The 19,075-nt window shown below is 46.3% G+C and overlaps 1 protein-coding gene across 2 annotated transcripts in view; it reads right to left on the bottom strand.

Moving 5' to 3' along the window:
* Positions 1 to 900: 900 nt before the first annotated feature.
* Positions 901 to 19,075, bottom strand: part of LOC144104181 (uncharacterized) — a 38,769-nt gene continuing 20,594 nt past the window's right edge. Inside the window, exons 4-5 of one of the 2 annotated variants that reach the window (XM_077637043.1) lie at positions 17,873 to 17,999; positions 901 to 1,029 (exon numbers count right to left, since the gene is read on the bottom strand). In XM_077637043.1, coding sequence (XP_077493169.1) covers positions 937 to 1,029; positions 17,873 to 17,999 — 220 coding nt within the window. In that variant the 3' untranslated portion in view covers positions 901 to 936. The remainder of the gene's footprint in view (positions 1,030 to 17,872; positions 18,000 to 19,075) is intronic. The other variant, XM_077637045.1, reaches the window with a different exon arrangement.

Here is a 19,075-nt window from a genome sequence, read left to right as displayed (position 1 = left end):
CACATTCATATATTGCTGGCAGTCCTCATACCCCTCCTGGCGCACCAGTTCAGCCATGCGTCACTGCCCTGGATGGCCGGTGCTCCTAGAGGTGGGCCTTGAGCGACCCAGGTTGCTCTTCCCGTGCGACCAATCGTTAATTTAACTGCCCCCTGCCGCCGTGGGGAGTTCGCTCACCATCAGGTGGGCGTGTTGCGATGACGCCGCAAGGTGGCGTGACCTAGATAGTCCACCTGGGTTGCTCTCTGGGGACCATCTGCCGGAGCCATGCCCGGGATTTTCGATCACAACGCCGACGCCGACAACGTATACACCAGATTTTATGACGAGCGGGTCTTTAACGTTGTCGCGTTAAAAAGAGGCTTAAACATTTACCGATCGTTTACTCTCCGGTCGAAGTCCATTTTAGACATACTACCTGCCTATCCCTTCCCTTGTGGAATGCGAATTTCAGAGATAACTAGGGTGGTGAGATATTGTGGTTCCAGTCGGACAGTTGAGTAACTCAGGGCATAGGGCTTGGCATGTCGGTTCCGCTGCCCTCCTGTCATTTCACAACGTTTCCCTCGTCGCAGTAATTGTAGGGAGGTGTAAGAAGTTAGGAAGTTAGGTGGGCGGATGAGATTAAGAAGTTTGCGGGGATGGCGCGGCCGCAGCTCTGGCAAAGGACAGGATTGATTGTAGAGATATGCGAGAGACCTTGCCCTGCAGCGGGAGTAGTCAGGCTGATGATGATGATGATGACGAAAGGTAGTCATGGGAGGTGAAGCAGTGCATGCGGCCGACGCCGATGACGCCACGAAAGCGGGGAAAATGGTGTACACAACTCTCGTTGAGAAAAACAAAGTCCTATGTTCGTGACCATGTGGCGTATTGAGCGTTTCATCAGAATAACGGCAACGATTTCACAAGTATTGGATTTATTGGACGGAATGGTCAGGTGACTTCTGTGACGTAGGCCGGATTGGCTCTGGGCGGTGAGTTGAGCGGGCGCCTCATGGCCTCCACGTACGAGGGCAGTTCCTCCTGCTGGATCGAACAGAGCAAAATTTGCTACAATTAAACAGGAAAAGAAAGCGCATTATTTCCCTTACGCCAACAATATAATAGGAAGACGGGCTATTGAAAGAGCAGACACACCAGCCACCCATTCAGAGGTCTCTCGTTTAACTCAGGGCGAGGCAATTAACGAATTATATTAATCTAGGAAAAAAATAGTTAAGTGTACGGCTCGTGAAAATACACTAGAGGGAAAAAGAAAACCGCCTCCTCACTCATGTAGTTTCCTGTGCACTGAGGAAATTTGGCAGCTATAAACTGGCACATACTCCGAAAGGAATTAAAATGCTAAAACCTTACAAGCGCCTCACGAGCTGCATATATATTTGAAAATGTATGACAACCATTACGTTCATTAGAAAACCATTTCTAACCGAAAATGTGCCTTCTAGACAGCGCATTCGTCCAGTGCAGAAAGGTGAAAAGACTGCACAAAAATTGGCGGTTATTTGACCCTTTCTCCAGTCAGGTGCTTTCAGTTGACTGTTTATTTTCAAATTGTTTTAATGCTTATTATTCGTGGCGAGGTTTCAATTGAGTATAAGTTCAAACAGTAGGTTTTGGAAGTTAGATTCTAAATGATGGGTAGTGGAAAGAGGCATTAATAATGCGCAAGCATTAGGTGGCTTATCGACACGAAAACCTGGTGTCGCCCAAAAGGCGGCAGCGTTACAGAACTCGCGATTGTTGGAAACGGTGTGGCGTCTTGAAAGGCGGGAAAATACGAATTGTTTATCAGTAATCCTCAGGACTATTACTTACAACTGCAGTAACTACGAACAAACAGAATAGAGTTGGAATAGAATTGGAGTGGAATTCAAATAGATTTGGAATAGAATGGCAAAGTTTTGTCATTACACAGATGTAATTTCTTAAATTTTTTGACAATGTTGTACCGAACTCGACTCCCGCTAACAAAATTCTTGTCTTTGGGTTTTGTGGCCCTGGCGCTTTCTGTACCGTGGCAGAAATGGGTACTTTTCTAGGTTCTTCTTGTTATCTGTGAGTGAAGAAATTATTGTAGTTACTCTGACATGCAGCATATCAAACTGAAGTTACATAAATATAACAGTTTACAGTATGAATATCAAATACAAAGTAAAGAGAAAATTTATTTGCGTGATATAAATTTTGGTGAAAATATTCGTAAATATTATAATGTTAGGCTTATAATGCAAAAAGGAATAGTACTCCAGATATTCTGAAATACAAGATTGTTGCTTTTTTGATTACATAATGCACCTCAAAGTTTGAATGTTTTGTCTAACAAATACCTTGATCTAAAAAAATGTTTTCTTGCATAAAAGAAAGCAGGTATTATTTCTCTAAATGCTTCGATTGAAAGTGCTGGAAAGTAGACGCACATCTACTGACATCAACGTTTTTCTCAATGATAGATATTCAAAGGGTAAAGGCGGAATTGTAATCAACAGGGAAAAATGCAAAACGGAAAACTATTGAGTAGACGACAGCGAAACGTAGCAAGAAACGCGAATATAATGAAAGGAATGTTGCTAATATGTATCTTGTGTACAAAAATATGTGAAATTAAAGTGACTAAAGGTTATGCATAATAACAGAGTTACATCCCGATAATGTTTTTAGCTACAATAGGAAACATTCAGTAACCGAAGCTCACCCATCACTGCACGCAAAAACTCACCAGTATCAAAGGCGCGTACATACATCCAACAAGTACAACAGAGCAGTAAAATGCCTTGCGAACATTAAACCTCGGACGAAAAAGGCCAGTAAACAAGCTGGCATTGCTCCAGTATTGATACAGTCACAAGAATTCGACGACGTTCTTGGCAATGAGCAGGACTTTGGGAGATTCACTTCTGCACTTCCGGCCTTTTTTTATGTGTCATCGCATAGATTTCGAGGTTGTTTGGCAGATTTAGCATCGACACGTAGTTATTCATCTGCACTGAAACGTTATTGCCGCTGTTTAGAACAAGAGCCCTGCAACATCTTCACATCTCGTCATCTATCTGCTTCACAGCACGGGACGCCATTGGCTTCATTGGACAGTGCCATGTAGAGGATTTTATTTTGTCTTCCGGTACAATGGCTGCGTCTTCAGTGATGTGAGTACGAAATCTTGGCTACATAATGGGGACAGACGACAAATAGCCGTCATAATACTGCGAACCTGTCTACTGGATCCTAGTAGCATAAAAATCTGCACAGAGTTAACAGCTAAGCAGCAAACAATGCTCGCGGTGGAGGCCAGGGGATTTTTTGGGCTGGTTTCTTGAAACGTTCATTGCCAGAACTAAATCCAGAGCGTCTAATATAATAAAGAGGTAAGGTACGCAATTGGAGAGTACGACTCATTTTCAATTTTTGCGGCACGAAGAACTAGGCACAGATAAATATACCTCGTTCAGGCTCATTACAATTCGATTTAAGATTTCACAACACGAAATGCTGCTATACGGGCTTTCGCCCCGCCCTCAAACTCGCAGACACCAACGGAAATTGATTCTAATTCGCTCTTGCAGTAATAAACAGCGGCTTTTTTGAACTCTGGCTTAGGTGTGGCCGCTGAAAGCGAGGCTGTGTGCCTGACTATGTTATTGAATGAAATTTATAGGAATTGCAGCTGTCACTCGCTGGCATGTGTGGGTCCCAATGCACACTCACAAAATACGATTAATCATTCCAAGACTCGTAATCAAGACAAACTGCGTCCACTGCAGGACAAAGGCCTCTCCTATATCTGTGTAATTAACCCAGTGATGTGCCAGCTGAGGCCAAGAGGCTTATCCCCGCGAGCTTTCGAATTTACTGTGCTGACCGGACTGTCTACCGCCCCCCTGCTACAATATCCCTCTCTTGAAGTTCACTCCTTTACCTCAAGAGACAATCGATTACCTTCCCTTCGCATGACACGTCCTGCCCATGCCGAATTGTTCTTCTTTATTTTGACCTGGATATCCTTAACTCGGATCTGTTCTGTGAGCCACACTGCTCGCTTCTTGTGTTTATTACGGTCTCCCCTATCATTTTTTAAGAGTTAGTGTTAAGGAGCCCGTGTCACAGAAAAGCCGAAGTCGTCGTTTGTCGTCGCAGTAGACGTCACTGCCCATGAGCGAAAATTCCACGAAAAATCCTCAGAGAAGCAACCTTGGTGGCAGTGGGTCACCTAGGTCCCGAGACTTCGCGGCTTCGCGGCGTCATCACAATCTGCCCATCGGATTGGGAGCACACTGACCGCCGAGGCAGGTGGCAGTTGAAATATTTGTTGGATGCGACAGTTAGCTCGGCAATAGCAACCTAGACTGATAAGCTCCACTGACGGCAGCACCTGCCATCGCAGGGCAGTAGCGCATCGCTTAACCACTGCACCACTGCGCCAGGAGGGGTATGAGGACTCCCAGGGATCTACGAATGCAAAGTAGAGAATGACCAATTCTGCACATATGAACGTTAAACCATTAACGCTGTCGCGTGATGCACTTAAGGCGAAGCTTAATTGTCCCTTCCAATTTTTTCTGGTCGATAGCTCGCTGCGCCACCCCCAATTTAAGTACAGCCGTATTCGTTATCTTCCTTTCTTCTTTCACTCCCTCCTTTATCTCTTCTATTACGGCGCGGTTCAGGTCTCCGCCGATTTATGACACAGATACTGTGCCATTTCCTTTCCCCCAAAAAACAATTATTATTATTATTATTATTATTATTATTATTATTCGTTATACCCCATATTCCTGCTCGACAGGTGAGATCCGGTAAGATACAGCTGCTGTGTACTTTTGTCTTTAAGGAGATTAATAAACTGCTAATCTTTTCATAACAGTGCCTGCCAAATGCACTCCTTCCCATTCTTATTCTAGTTATTTCTGTCTCGTGGCCTGGATTTGCGGTCGCTAGCTACCCTAAGTAGACGTGCTCCCTTACCACCTCCTATGCTTCGCTGCCTGTCGTAAATTGTTCCCTTCCGAAATTGTTGAACCGATTTCGTCATACTAATTTTTAGACCCATTGTTCTGCTTTGCCTGCCTAGGTTCTCGATCGCACTTTGCAATTTGACCCTTGAGTGACTTAGCAAGGTATTGTCATTAGCAGATCGGAAGTTGTTAAGGCATTCTCCGTTAGCTTATATCTACAACCCTTCTCAATACAACACAAAGTGAAGGAGGGTGTGGGGGAGGGGTGTTGGCTGTGGGCGCATACAAACATAGCGACAAGAGGGCTTGTCTTCGTATGTTGTAATACACTACTCTGAATACATCCTGTAGACACGTGGTGAGTAGTACTGGAGATATCGTGTCTCCCTGCCGGACACCCTTCCATATTCAGAAATTATCACTTCCTCTCTGAAGGAGTACGGTCGGCTTGCAGCCAATATAGATGTTTTCGAGCAGTTTTACATATGTCTTTTCCACATCCTGGTTAATGAATATGCTGCATGAAGCCTGAGGTTTTGACTGAATCAAAAGCTTTATCCTAATCTATGGAAGCTATTTATAGGTGTTGGTACTATCCTGGGCATTTTATTCCGCCTGACTGATGGTGTGGAGCCATTGCAGCATATAATAGATGGAATGGCCCGCTGAAAAAGACATCTTGCAGCCGGATCAAATTGAGCAGAATGATCTTGATATGCATGTGCATTTGTGCGTGTGGGTATACCTGTCTTAATAGATTTAATGTTCAGTAATTAAATAGCCCGGAAGCGAATGAATTATTGCGTCCTTACTTATGTAGTACGCATAGTTTGGTGTTTGGTTGCGCAGTAGGCTTACCATAAGCGCTTTCTCGTTGATTTAATTGCCACCAGCCTTGGGTGCATTGATAGCTGTCTTTTATAGTGCATGTTTTCTTACGCTGGTCTCTTGCGAGGTATCGTGCGGCAGGGGCTGCGCAATAAGTGGGTTGGGTGGAAGCTGGCACAAACGTTCAGCCTGAAGTTAGCGTTACGCCTTGTGCTGGGTTGTTTTAGGAGCTCAGCCGCCGCAACCGGCATGAGGTATGACAACCATGACTGAGCTCGGTAAGAATACACGGCATAGGAAGCCAAGGTATCGAGGATCCTGAAACTTCAGCGCCGACCGAGTTCACGAATAAAGCAGCTTTTAAACATATTTGTACCCTTCTGTTACAGCTGTACTCAGAACCATGAGTACGCCGGTTTCAGTAGTAGGACTAGGGGCCTCACGATTTGTACGGGGCTAGTCGTGGGAGATTTCATTACAGCCTAGAGGGAAAAAATAAATGTTGTATAACAATGAGCGTACTCTATTAGTGGCCGCTCACATCGAATTGGAGAGTGAGGTAGCCGGATATGGCCCGGTTCCTCGAGATGGCACTACTTCAGCGAAAGTAGAGGGGGCGCACGATGACTTCATATCGCGAGCCAAGGTAACTTTAAAGCTCACCATAGTAACGTACTGTTGAGGGTCGTTTCATGGTTTGGCATACACACGTGGTAGCAGCATGCTACCTCCCTCGGAATTCTCGCTTCCGCAAGTGGAAAACAGCTTTGTTAATGATAGGGGAAGTGGAAGCGGATGTCAGGCCCAGGCCGGGGAGGGAGCTAGTTTCGTACCCAAGTTGAGAGCTATGGGATGCTATATTGGCCACCCATTCCGCCAACTTAAATACCAAGTCTCCGCGAAGTTTGAGACATTGTACATGTGGCGTCATCTAGCGACCTACCCGCTGGCGAGCTGTTTGTTGCGTTCCTTACGACGCCGATGGAGGACGCAACCTTCACCACGCAACGCTTAAAGGTTTCTTGCTACTATCCCCACTTGGCTCCCCGCTACGCACTGAGAATGTTCTGCATAAGCGGATGGCTTTAAGTTCACGCACAAAATTACACGGGGACATGGGGGGGGGGGGGGGGTTCGTGCTCGTCCTGTCACGTGACCTGGCAGCCTGCGTGCTGGATTTGAAGGACGCCGGGAAGTCGGCCAGCCGGGAGCGCGCGAGGCTTATAACGCTACGGGTCAGCGCTAACTGCGATTTCGTAATAGCTGGCAGTAATTAGTCCCCGCGGCATAAATACTAATCCTCAAGTTTGTGCCTCGTTAAAAATAAGTTGAATGTTTGCATTACGGCACTCCGGTAGGAATATATCCGTACTGGTTCTTGCTAGAAACCTGCTTGCTTTTTATAGACATCGCAGCTTGCTGTCGTAGACATCAAAGTAAATAAACTGCAATGAACTGTACTCCTGAATGCAATTCCATTGCAGTGGGAGCTGAGCAACAGACGCATACAAAGTTTATTCACCTGGATGATGCTCGCTCTCATTAAACGAGCTCACTTAAGCTGCTGAATTCGGGTGTGCTAATATTCCCTCCACGTTTTTGAGCACTTTATATTTGTGTTAGTCACCTTCATAAAACGTATCAGAGAGGTATAACTTGCGCTAGCGTACCTAATGCGGCCTTTCTTTGCCCACTCAATTATTTTTACCCGTAATGGGCTCCCCAATACTACTTCACGCAAAACTATATCGTAAATTGTATTCGAGGGCACCATTGCATCGCACTTCGTAAAGCCTAGATTAGCCTTTCAACTTTTACACCTATTCACTTAAGAACCGACTATTGCTGACAGTAACTGTCGCAGCTCGTCGTTACTTTTGAAATAAAAAGGAAACAAATTAATTTATTTCTTGCTTTGTTTTGAGTCACTGCATTCTTGATTGGACTGTCTGAATACACGTCCGACGTACCTAATCGATTCTCAATCAAGGTACGCAGGGCGTCGCTGCAGGCTGATGGCTAAAGTAACACCCGCGTACGTTCGTCGTGCTGTATGCTAAGTACGCGCTTTTCTGTTTGAAAGTCACATGCTACATTCGCGACTTTAGAGAAGCTGCAAAGTGACGTTGGCCCATTCTTAGATCTCATTCCCACAAATGACGCAGACTGGTGTCTTCACACCCTTTCGCGAGCGGCGAGCACTGCTATCCCACTCACAAGCACCGGATTCATACAAGTGACGACCTGAGATGACGCGACGTGTACGCAAGTAGAGGCATACTCGTTCTCTTGAGCGCTTCGCTTCTTTCTTAGTGAGCAGTCGTAATCTGTCACCTCTATCTACTCGTAATTTAAGCATGCTATAACTAGGATTTGCGCCGTTGCGATGGTGGTGGTGAAAAACTTTATAAAGTAGAGCAAGCCTTAATTGTTACATCCTAGTGATGGGATTGCTCTCGGATGCGTGTCGTGGCCGGAAGGTGATGCTTCTCAGCGACTTCCAAAGCCCAGTCCACTAGCTGCCGTTGGGCAGCCGGGTCAGAACTGGACGCCACAGCTTCCCATCGCTCGAGGTCTGTGAGTTGCCAATCGGCTGGTGGAAGGAGCTCAGAGCAAGAATAAAGAATGTGTGCAAAATCCGCTTTCGGAGCGCCGCAGAGGGTGCATACTGGCGTGAACAGTCCCGGGTGAACTAGGGCTAAGTGGGCAGGGGAGAGGAAGGTGCGGGATTGTAGCTGTCGCCACGTCACTTGCTGCAATTTAGTGAGAGACTTGTGCGGAGGGGGATACGTTAGCCGTTGCTCACGGTAGTGTAGAGTGATCTCGTGATACGCGACCATTCGATCTCGAGCGTCTCCCCAGATGTCGGCGGCTCCTGCTCGGCTGACGAAACCTCGAGCTAAAGAATGAGCCACCTCGTTACCTGGGTGGCCGGTGTGGGCCGGGACCCAGTGAAGCTGAACTGGTCGGGTAGGGGCGGGAGACCGGCTTAGAAGCCGGAAAGCGGGTTCGGAGATGCGGCCTTTCGCAAAGTTACGGACCGCGGTCTTTGAGTCGCTGAAAATGTGGGTCGTCGATGTAGTAGCGATGGCTAAGGCTACGGCTGCCTCCTCCGCTTCCGCAGGAGTGGAGGCAATGACAGTGCCTGCCGTAATAGGGATGTACGAATTGGACACTACCGCCAGGGCAAAGGCGGAAGAGGAGGTGTAAGAGGCTGCGTCGACGTAGACGCTCTCCGGCTGTGCGCCATAGTGTTTGTGTAGGGCTGCAGCCCGAGCAGCACGACGAGCCGCGTGATGCTCAGGATGCATGTTCTTGGGGAGGGGTGAATGGTGATGAGGTCCCGTGTGCGGTGTGGGGGGGAGAAGGTGTGGGTATAATAGCCAGGGGGGTGTAGGCCAATGGCGTCAAGAATGTGGCGGCCGGCTAGGGTGGAGGAGAGCCGATCAAGTTGGGCAGATCGATGGGCCTAGTGAGCTCGGCGAGGGTGTTGTGTACGCCCATCTTAAGAAGGCGTTCATTCGACGTGTGCTGGGGGAGGTTGAGGGCCGTCTTGTACGCCTGACGGATGAGGCAGTTGACTTTGTTCTCCTCTACTCGGGAGAGGAAGAGATAGGGCAGGGAGTATACTACACGGCTAAGGACGAAAGCCTGGATCATTCGACGGAGGCCGTTGCGATACTGCACCGCCGTATTGGGCCCAACAAGCTTCTCACGTGTATAACACGCGTCCTTAATACGTGGTAAGAGATATTTTCTGAGCTAGTTGGGGGAACATGACCATGAATACAGCCGACAAATAAACACCACACAGGAAGAAAATACGTGCAGGAGGCGGAATCCCTAAAAAATTATGCTAGCTAATATTTACCGGCAAAAAAAAAAGATGTTCATCACTTTTTTTTATTCTACCTCACAGCCATGGTAAAAGGACAGCATGTCGAATCTATTTGGGGACTACGCTGGCACAGCTGCGCTAGCAAAGCCGGCGAGCCTGCCGAAGTGCAGAGGTGCTCCACTGCAATGCATGATCGAGCAGCAGGAAAGCCGGAAGCGTGAACGATCTGCTTGCGAGTAAACAGCGAAGTTGTTTGAGGAAAACTAGGCCAGCGACTACAGCACGCAGCTTTGTCTTATAGCAAAAGATCGCGTACATGGAGCTTAAGCCCTCGCGGATTCAAGTAAGCGGGAGCCGAATGGCTCCCGTTTTGCCATCGCCACACGTGAGGAGAGATGCGACGCTCACTCATCTTCGACATGGAGTACACGGTTCGCCTCAAGGAAATAGTCAACGCATACGGAAGAAAACCAGATTTGCCCTCGGCTACTGATCCAGAGTACCCGCGTTCCAACTAGACCGCGGCGGCAGCGTTTCGATGCAGGCAAAACGCAATAGGCGCCCGTGTACGGTTCGACGTCAGTGCACGTTAAAGATCCCCATGTGGTCGAAATTATCCCAGAGCGCTCCACTACGGCACCTCTTTCTTCCTTTCTTCTTTCACTCCCTCCTTTATCCCTTCCCTTACGGCGCGGTTCAGGTGTCCGCTGAGATATGTTCCTCATTACTGTTCCTCAAAAACCAATTTTCATTTCATTTCACCATCAACACCACCTTGGTTTTCCTTTGCGGGCACTGTGCCCAGAGCGTTGGTCTTAACGTTCTTGCCGGTATCGAAGGCTCTCCAGAATTGGTTTTAAAACATGACCGGCTTGTTAGACGTATTGAGCCGCGAATCACGCATGGCCTCCGCCGATCACGCGTAGCTCTTTGCCGCCATCAGTTGTGCTTCGCTCCTGCTGCCGACCTCTTTGCCCTTCGGGTACGACACGCGGTTTTGGAACACTGCCAAGTGAAATAAATAAAACTTTGTTTTTGAGGACAGGAAATGGCGCGGTAAGGGTCTGACATCTCGGCGGACACCTGAACCGTACCGTAAAGGATAGGGGGTAGGGATAGGGGATAGTTAAAGGGGGTAGTGAAAAAAGATAGGAAGAAAGAGGTGCCGCAGTGGAGGACTTCGGAATAATTTCTACCACCTGGGGATCTTTAACGTGCACTGACATCGCACAGCACACGGGCGCCTTCTGCGTTTCGCCTCCATTTAACGGGTCCGTCGGGCCCGTGTTCGATTTGTTTTATGGCGTTTTGAGCCCCCTTCTGCTGTGCCCTAGTGAGGCTGTGGCTATTGTATATTTAACGAATAAAGAAAAAATCTCATTGTTCGCTTCAGTTTTGCTCATTTCATTTGCGAATTCAATGGCATCTATGAATATATATATATATATATATATATATATATATATATATATATATATATATATATATATATATATATATATATATATATATATATATATATATACATACATACATACATACATACATACATACATATTGTTTGAAGCAATCACTAAAGGATTGTTCCATGCAGAAGATTTAAGTTATATTTTAAATAGAAAGTAAGATCAGCCATTTTTCTTTTGTTGGCGTCGTACATTAGGAGTGCCTCGTTCACAAATCTGATAATATTGCGAACATTTCGAAGGTTCGAGGTTGGGCGTGCGCTGCCCTCTCTGGGGGACTTCTGGGTGGGCACCCACTGCCCCTTCTCTTCCGGAGTCCTTGGCTGCGGGTCTCCTGGGTCACACCGTAAATTTATTATTACTAGCAGATTGTCAGACACAAACGCAACACGCGATTAGACAGGACAAAAGGTAAGACAAACTAGCCTGCCCAAGCACTTTACATGTCACGTCCTCAGAAATGCATTTGGTGCGAAAGTGTCCTTCTTGATCTAATTAGAAAAAAATTCATAAATAAGTTTTGAATTTTTACCCCTCTTTTTTCCCTTTTTAGGGTATTACCGAGAGCTATACTTAGCTCAGAATTGTTCCTAACACTTCCTAACCAGAAGGTTTGGAGGAAGACACAAGAAACTAAGCAGGTAGCGTTATGTCATGCAACCTACTTCAGCAAACCGGGTGCTCTTGAATCCACTCTCTTTCCGCTTTCTCTGGGCACGCCGAAGTCGGCCCCATGTGACAGCCGATTCTCGCCTGGCTATATAAGCCCTCTCACAAGGTATACGGAGAGAGCAGCTGGCAAAGGATAGGGTTAATTGGCTGAGGCTGGCAAAACTTTATTGCGCATAAGCGTAGGGCATTAAGGCAAGTTAGCTAGTGTGCCGCTGGCCGTGGAGACCTTTGGCGACGCTGGCCCATTCGACGGCCTTGGGCTGAATGTCCGTGTCATCGCTGGACATTAGCTTATCCCATGCTTCCCTGGAGCGATCAGGCAAGAGTTTTGGGGGAGGCTTACGGACTTGGCACGCCCAGATCATATGGTCGAAGTTATCTTTCTCCCCACAAAAGCGGCAGGAGGGATTGGTATCCTTATTTATGAATTTAGATATGTTGTTTGGCTTGGGGGAGGGTCCCCGTCTGGAGTTGTCTCCGCATGACCGGTTGTTGTCTGGTCAGTGTTTTGTGTGGTCGTGGGAGTGTTCTTCTTAATGCTTTGTAATGTGCAGTGAGTGCGTAGTATGATATCAGTGGCTCACCGAAAGATTCCGGTTCCTGAATTCGCGCCACCGCTCTACCGGCTAATTAACGAGCGTGTTGGGGGGGGGGGGCAGCCTCATTTCTCGGATTCCCCACGTGAGCTGGTGTCCATATGAGTTCAATATCTCTCAAGAGATGAGAGTCTCTTATTTCTGTGAGCATTTGCGTGGCGGGACCGGAGACCCTACCTCTAGCGAAGTTGCTGATCGCCAACTACGAGTCGCCTACTATGGTAGTAGAGTAGTGATGGCGGCCTCTTCCGCGACTAGTGGTCTAGAGGGGGAAACCGTCTCCGCCCTAGCCAGTCTCGCTGATTGATTGCCGCGGTGTGTCTCTGTCGGAACATTCATTGTAGGTCTTAACAGTGGACGCAAGAACGCAGAATGTCATCGGTTATTTTTTATGCAAGCGGTTACAAATATCAGTGCAAAGTGCCAAATCATTTTCAGATTGTAATATCTAATCAGAAGGCTGCGTGAGGTGAGCACTCGAGAAATCTGGGCATGTGATGTTTTTTTCAAAACATACAAATTGTGCTGACCATATGATCACTTTGGTCTTCAGAGGGACATTGAGGAGAAATTGAAGTTGGCGTGTATCGATAGAATACCAGCTCCTAAACACAAAAAAATGGCGGTGGTTTAGCTCTGGTTAAACCTGGAGTGAAGCGATAACTACAGCTGGCCGAGTAGAACTTGGTCACATGACCAACCACGTGATGAACCGCGTGATGAGCCCCGGTGCCGCGCCAACGGTAGCTGCTCCGCACCACGTGACCAATTACGTGACAGCGTGCCAGCGCCGCCACGCTGAAGGCCCGAAATGCTACTGTAATGTAGCTATCACTACAAAACCATATTTCTGAAAAAAAAAAGCTCTTGTAAGGTAGAAAAGAGCAAGAACTAAACTACAGGTATGGCCGCCACAGGCCAATCTCACAACTACAAGCGTGATGATGAAGAAAAGACACCACAGATTTCTCAGGATGACAAAAGTACATGAATGTTAAGTGTTTGATCGATATTGAAGTATATAAGTTTTGTTTTGAAACAACTAGTGCACTTTTATAACACAAGGAAGGGGGAAAAAGACAACCTGAATGTTGGAAGTCAGAACAGCTGAGTTTTGGTATGTTTTGGGGTGATTCACGGCTATGCGTTCTGCGTGCCCGCATCGCTTCGTTATGCGCCTCGATTTGCAAGGACGGAGCAACGGAGGGCCTCCAATTGCCTCTCTAAGTGCTCCTGGGGCGAAGTTCGTGCAACGACACGCAGCAGTGACAATGAGAAAGAGCTGTGTATAGCCGAAGTTGAACGCACCTCCGCGTTAGCAAACTCACCGCTCGGCGTATTCGCATCGTCAACGTACCAAGACGCTGGGTTTCACAACGAGCCCTTCGAGGACTATTATTACAGAACTTAAATATGCCCACATGTAACAATCACCACGCATCAGTCGTGATGGCGGTCAGGCGTTGACGGCGACGCTGCCGACTGCTCGGCGCTAGGACTTCCTCTCCAAACCCGCCGCCTCAGGACTTCCTTGCCTGACCCGCCGCCTCAGGACTTTCTTGCCAGACCTCGCACGCTGTGTGGTGTTGAGGTCTCTGAATGCAGGCCGCAGTTCATTGCGAGAACTTCGTTGTCAGAACCGGGAACGGGATCCGCCGTAACGTTGGTGAAAACATAAGCGAAGCGACGACGGCTGATAGAGGCCTCCAACGTCCGGCGGGCAGTAGTTTTCATTTCGGCTGCTGCTAGGCTAGCAGCCAGCAATCGCGGAGTCCTCGTTTCCGTTCTCGACGCTTTACGTCACTGTTGTCCTATTTCATCTGTAGACAGTCCAGAGTTTGAATCGTAGCGGCGGGAAAATCTTTTAAAATTTGAATCCTAATCTCTTAGCAATAAATGCACCTTTCGCTGCCGGGCAAGCGGCAGCAAAGCCACAAAGTGCCGAACTATCGGATGTTACTAAAACAAACAAACTTGAGAGCGTTGTTCTCAGTGTCCCTTTAATGTGTTACGAACAAAAAATTGTCTAGATGTGTATGCAAATTATATTGACGTGCTGCCACTACCTTTGATTTGAGAAACATATTTTACTGCGTTCGCTAGTAACCTTTAAAAAGGACCGCAGGTGTCATACGAAGAGTGATAAAGTCGTCAGAGTATAAGAAGCCACGGCGGGTTGTAGCATACTGACAGCTGAAAGCTGTCAAATCGCAATGTACACAGTTGGGAAAGCGTGAAAAAGTTAAAAGGAAAATTTTTCTTTGGAGCGCATTGACCTCAAAAGGGCACTGGGACGATGCCTGTTGGTTTCCGAACTTTTCGTGGTGAGATCAAACATGACGGTACAAGGAAGGTGGCTTACTGCACACAAGGATAAAGTGTTAAGATAAACGAGGTTAGCTTAGAGTGCATCAGTTACTGTGATATTGGATATTAGTATTTTCTACAAGAGCCATACGATAATGGCTGCCAACGTGATAAGCAAAAGTAGTGCAGCCCGGCTGTCGCTTTCGTTCTAGAATCTGCATATTACCAATATCCCTAAACTACAATGTTAAGGAACTGTTGTTGTAGATTTATTGAAGCCGAAATACTGCTGCGCACAATTTATTTTCGCTAAAGGAGAACAGAGCGTGGAACAGGTAAACTGATTTATGCAAAAGGAAATAATTTTTTCTTGTCTCATATATCGTTGGACACCTGAACCGCGCCGTAAGGAAAGGGATAAAGGAGAGAGTGAAAGAAGAAAGGAAGAAGAGGTGCGATCCCCAGGTGGTCGAAATTATTCCGGAGCCCTCCACTACGGCACCTCTTCTTCCTTTCTTCTTTCACTCCCTCCTTTATCCCTTTCCTTACGGCGCGATTCAGGTGTCCAACGATATATGAGACAGATACTGCGCCATTTCGTTTCCCCAAAAACCAATTATTATTATTATTTCCAGTGCGCTAACGCCTGTTGACAAGTTTTTGTGCTTACAGAAGGAGCTAAAGAAATCGGTTTTGAGGAAATGGAAGGCGCAGTAACAGCCCCGCTTCTCAGTGTTACATTAGCCGTGCCGTGAAGGAAGGGAAGAAGAGCAGAGTGAAAGAAGTAAAAGAGAAAGAGGTGCCGTAGTGAAGGGCTGCGGAATAATTTCGACCATATGGTGTTTTTTTAACTGGCACTGAATCGCACAGCACGAGGGTGCCTTTCCGTTTAGCCTCCACTGTAACGAGGCTATATATATATAGTGATTATTTATTTAAAATAACAAAAAGGAAGGTAAAAGATGTTTGCTCACCCCGGCATCTGCCATCACTAAACGGCGGCACCTGAGCTGGGGTAGCGGAAATATAGGATAGCAGGCAGTTTGAAGAAGTGAAAGAAAAGAGGTGAATAACGAGGCTCTCGAAACCGTATTCGAACCCGAATGCTCAGCCATATACCACAATTCTGGATAAAAGCAATTTTGAGGCCTTTATGAACGCAAGTTTTTCATGTAGTATAAAATTTCGCTATAACAATAGGTCTCATTTTTTTCTATTAACGTTTTTGCTGTCGTCAGAAGCATACCCCATTCATTTTCTGTGGCATTATTAACTGTTAGATGCGATCGATGGAAACATTTTAAAAGATTTTGCTACACATGAAAAGCTACAATTTTCTTCAAAGTTTGCTACAATTTTCAAAATTTTTTTTCCGGAAATGTTGGACATGAGTAGAGCGCAGCTGAGACACCGTCGCAAGTAGGAGGGGCTAAAACAATTAAAGTCGGCACGGGAACCAGAGCAAAAAAATAAAGAAAAAATCGATAAGAAATGTGCAGTTATTATATAGGGATGGAAGCTTTGTAAGCGGGCATAGAAACCGATTCTAAACTTTTTTCGAACGTGATGCGAACGCCTTTAAGACAAGCAAAGAAAGCGTTTGGTGCGTGGTACTTGCCTCAATGTGCCGGGAAAGGAACCAATGTTAAAGACCAATTCATTGCAGCAGCTAAGATCAATGCTGCGTACTTTTCGGCAGTACGGAAAAAGAGGCTCACACTTTATGACGAGCCTTCTTCTCTCAGTTGTTGCTCGGCGACAGGGCGCAGTGGAAAAGACTCACCTAAATGTTCGGCGGGAACGCGCATCGCCATTATATGTGAACCTCTGCTTTAGTGATAATGGGCTGCTATTTCGCACTCTGAGTAGATGAAATTTTCTAGCCAAGTTGTGTTGGAAACTAAGGGGCAGGGCGCCTTATACACGAGGCGCAGAAAACAAGGCTGAAATAGGTGCGGAAAAAGGAGTTACAGAATATTCTACAAACCGGCTTCAATACTGAGCGCAAAATTTGGGCCAAATACAGGCGTAGAGGTCGATATTTAATCTATAACAATGAGTGCATCGCTGACTGCCAGTGGAATCACTAGATAAAAAAAAATTTCATGTTTTTTTTAGAACATGGTGTTTCGCTGTTGCCCTTCGAATAATTCATGAACATTACGGTCACAACCCGAAGGAGATATGAAACGTGGTCCTAGATTTTTTTTGTGCCACCAGTGGGTATTCATGCGCAAAACAAAAGAAGAAACTGTCACAAGGTACTTTAAATGCATTTAAACTTCCCCTGGACCAGTTGATACAGCATACCCTGAAGCGGCTGTGCACTTTTCGTACAAGCACATACAAGGGTTAGTCTATGTCTGTGTGCTGCCCGTGCGAACACTTATATCAGGCTAATAGTACAATGTGACAGGAAAGACGCGGGACCGGACTAGCGCTTAATCGCCAGTGTGAAAGCGCACAGACTTGCTGAAATTTCCTCATTTGTTGCTGTATGCATATACATGTATATTGTATAAATTGTGCTGTCGCATCTCTCCTTGTAAAAAAATTAATTTGGATTAGCCCAGCTAATCCTTTATATACCAAGCGAAAGCAGCGAGATTGAGGTCTCCAGTGGCTCACGGAGCCGGTTGTGCGCCTTTTCTTTCCTGAAAATGAACGGTCTTTGCAAAGTTGTCAACGCTAATGAACTCTCTGTACGCCGTTGGCTCACTTGTTTTGTTTGGTTTTTGAGGAAAGGAAATGAAACAGTAACCGTCTCACATATCTCGGTGGGCAACCGAACCGCGCCGTAAAGGAAGGGATAAAGGAGGGAGAGAAAGCGGAAAGAGAAAACTGAAAATCGAAAGTTGGATTTTGAGGAAAGGCGCGGCGCTGCGCAGCGGCGGAGCACTTGTGGCCCGGTGCTACTAGTGGCGCATGCGCAGTAGTGACTAGGGAGCGAGAGAGAGAGAGAAACTGCGCCGTGCGTGACGTCACTCGTGCTCCGATATACGCCGACTCGCGCAAAGCGCGGTGTTGACTAGCGTAGTGAAGCTTTTCGCTTCAAAACATTTAACGCTTTCCCTCTTACATTAACCCCTTGAATGCAAAAGCGCGTTGTTCTTTACAGACGCAGGCACATTCTTCTCAGCACTGAACTATTTCTTCAGAGAGGCATTACATGCTTGATGTGGGAGTCACTTGGGCGGAGAGACACAGCACCTGCTGGCTGAGTACTTCACTGTAGGCGGGCGGCCTTTCCGCCTGGATCCCTGGGGTCCGCTCGACCGTGGACGACGTGGAGACTAATGAGGCCGTGTCCTCCGGCTCGGCACGGCTCAGGAATGTCCTGCGAGTGTGGTCAGCAGTGTCGGGGTGAGCGTTTTCTGCTTCTATATCAGTTATAATCTCTTAACGGGCTCTTTTTCTTAAGTAACAAATTACGCGCTTGCATCACTTCATTGATGTGCCACTGTTACGAATGATTATTTCGGTTTTTAGCATTTTCTTTAACAGGATATAAATTTGGTAAAGATAATAAATAAACAAACATGCTGAATGAAAGGACTGCTAGGTTAACGGGGGCGTCCTAACTCGTGAAATAAAACAATGCAGTTTAACGTGAGTGCTAGAGATAAATCCCCTTTTTGATCACTAGCAACCGTAAATTTCTTTTCTGTTATTTTTAATTAAGAATCTTACAGTTACCGCATCTCTGACGGCGTTTCATAAGCATGTGAGAGAAAAAAATACCGCAGTATGTAAGGAGATTCAGTATTTCCGCCATCTGCGTTCTTTGCGCTACTCTGCTGATTCCGACACGGACAGGAAATCTAGGCAAGAGATGGCTGTCGCCAAGCGTGGCGTCATCAGCATACAATAATGACATAGAAATTGTACTAAATCCTTCTTTCTCTGTTATGCACAATTTATGTATTCTTATTCAGCTATGTTTTCGCTGTAACCTGTTATTGATATCTATCAGGAGTTTTTTTTTTTGAGTCCTTATTAAGAAATTTTCCTATCTAACAGCGCTTCATTATAGTTAATGATGTACAGTGAACATTTCCGTTTTTCGTTTATGTTTGCAACATTTTTCTTTCGTTTACGAATTACTATTCTTGCTGGTAAACATTCTTTCAAACAGTGTGTGAATTTTGTATGCTTTCAGTCCTGCCTGTAAAAAACCCGCCTAGAGCTGACAGTATTTTCAAATAAAAAATAACTAAAACTATGGAGCTGTAGAAATTTGTTCTTTGTATGAGCGCGGCAGGGCGCAACAATTCCATTAGGTGGTTGCTGCACTGAATGTTTTGCGCGTGAGGTGCAAAAGTTATAGATAACACGGCAGCTATTTTAACTCAGAATGTGTTCTATAGGCTTTATTTCCCCGGACTGTTCTGCACGTCACGACAACCTTAGACC

This window comes from Amblyomma americanum, chromosome 9 (genome assembly GCF_052857255.1).
Source record: "Amblyomma americanum isolate KBUSLIRL-KWMA chromosome 9, ASM5285725v1, whole genome shotgun sequence".
Classification (NCBI taxonomy): Eukaryota; Metazoa; Arthropoda; class Arachnida; order Ixodida; family Ixodidae; genus Amblyomma; species Amblyomma americanum.
The sequence above is the reverse complement of the archived record's forward strand: the minus strand, read 5'-3'. Positions and strand labels throughout refer to the sequence as shown.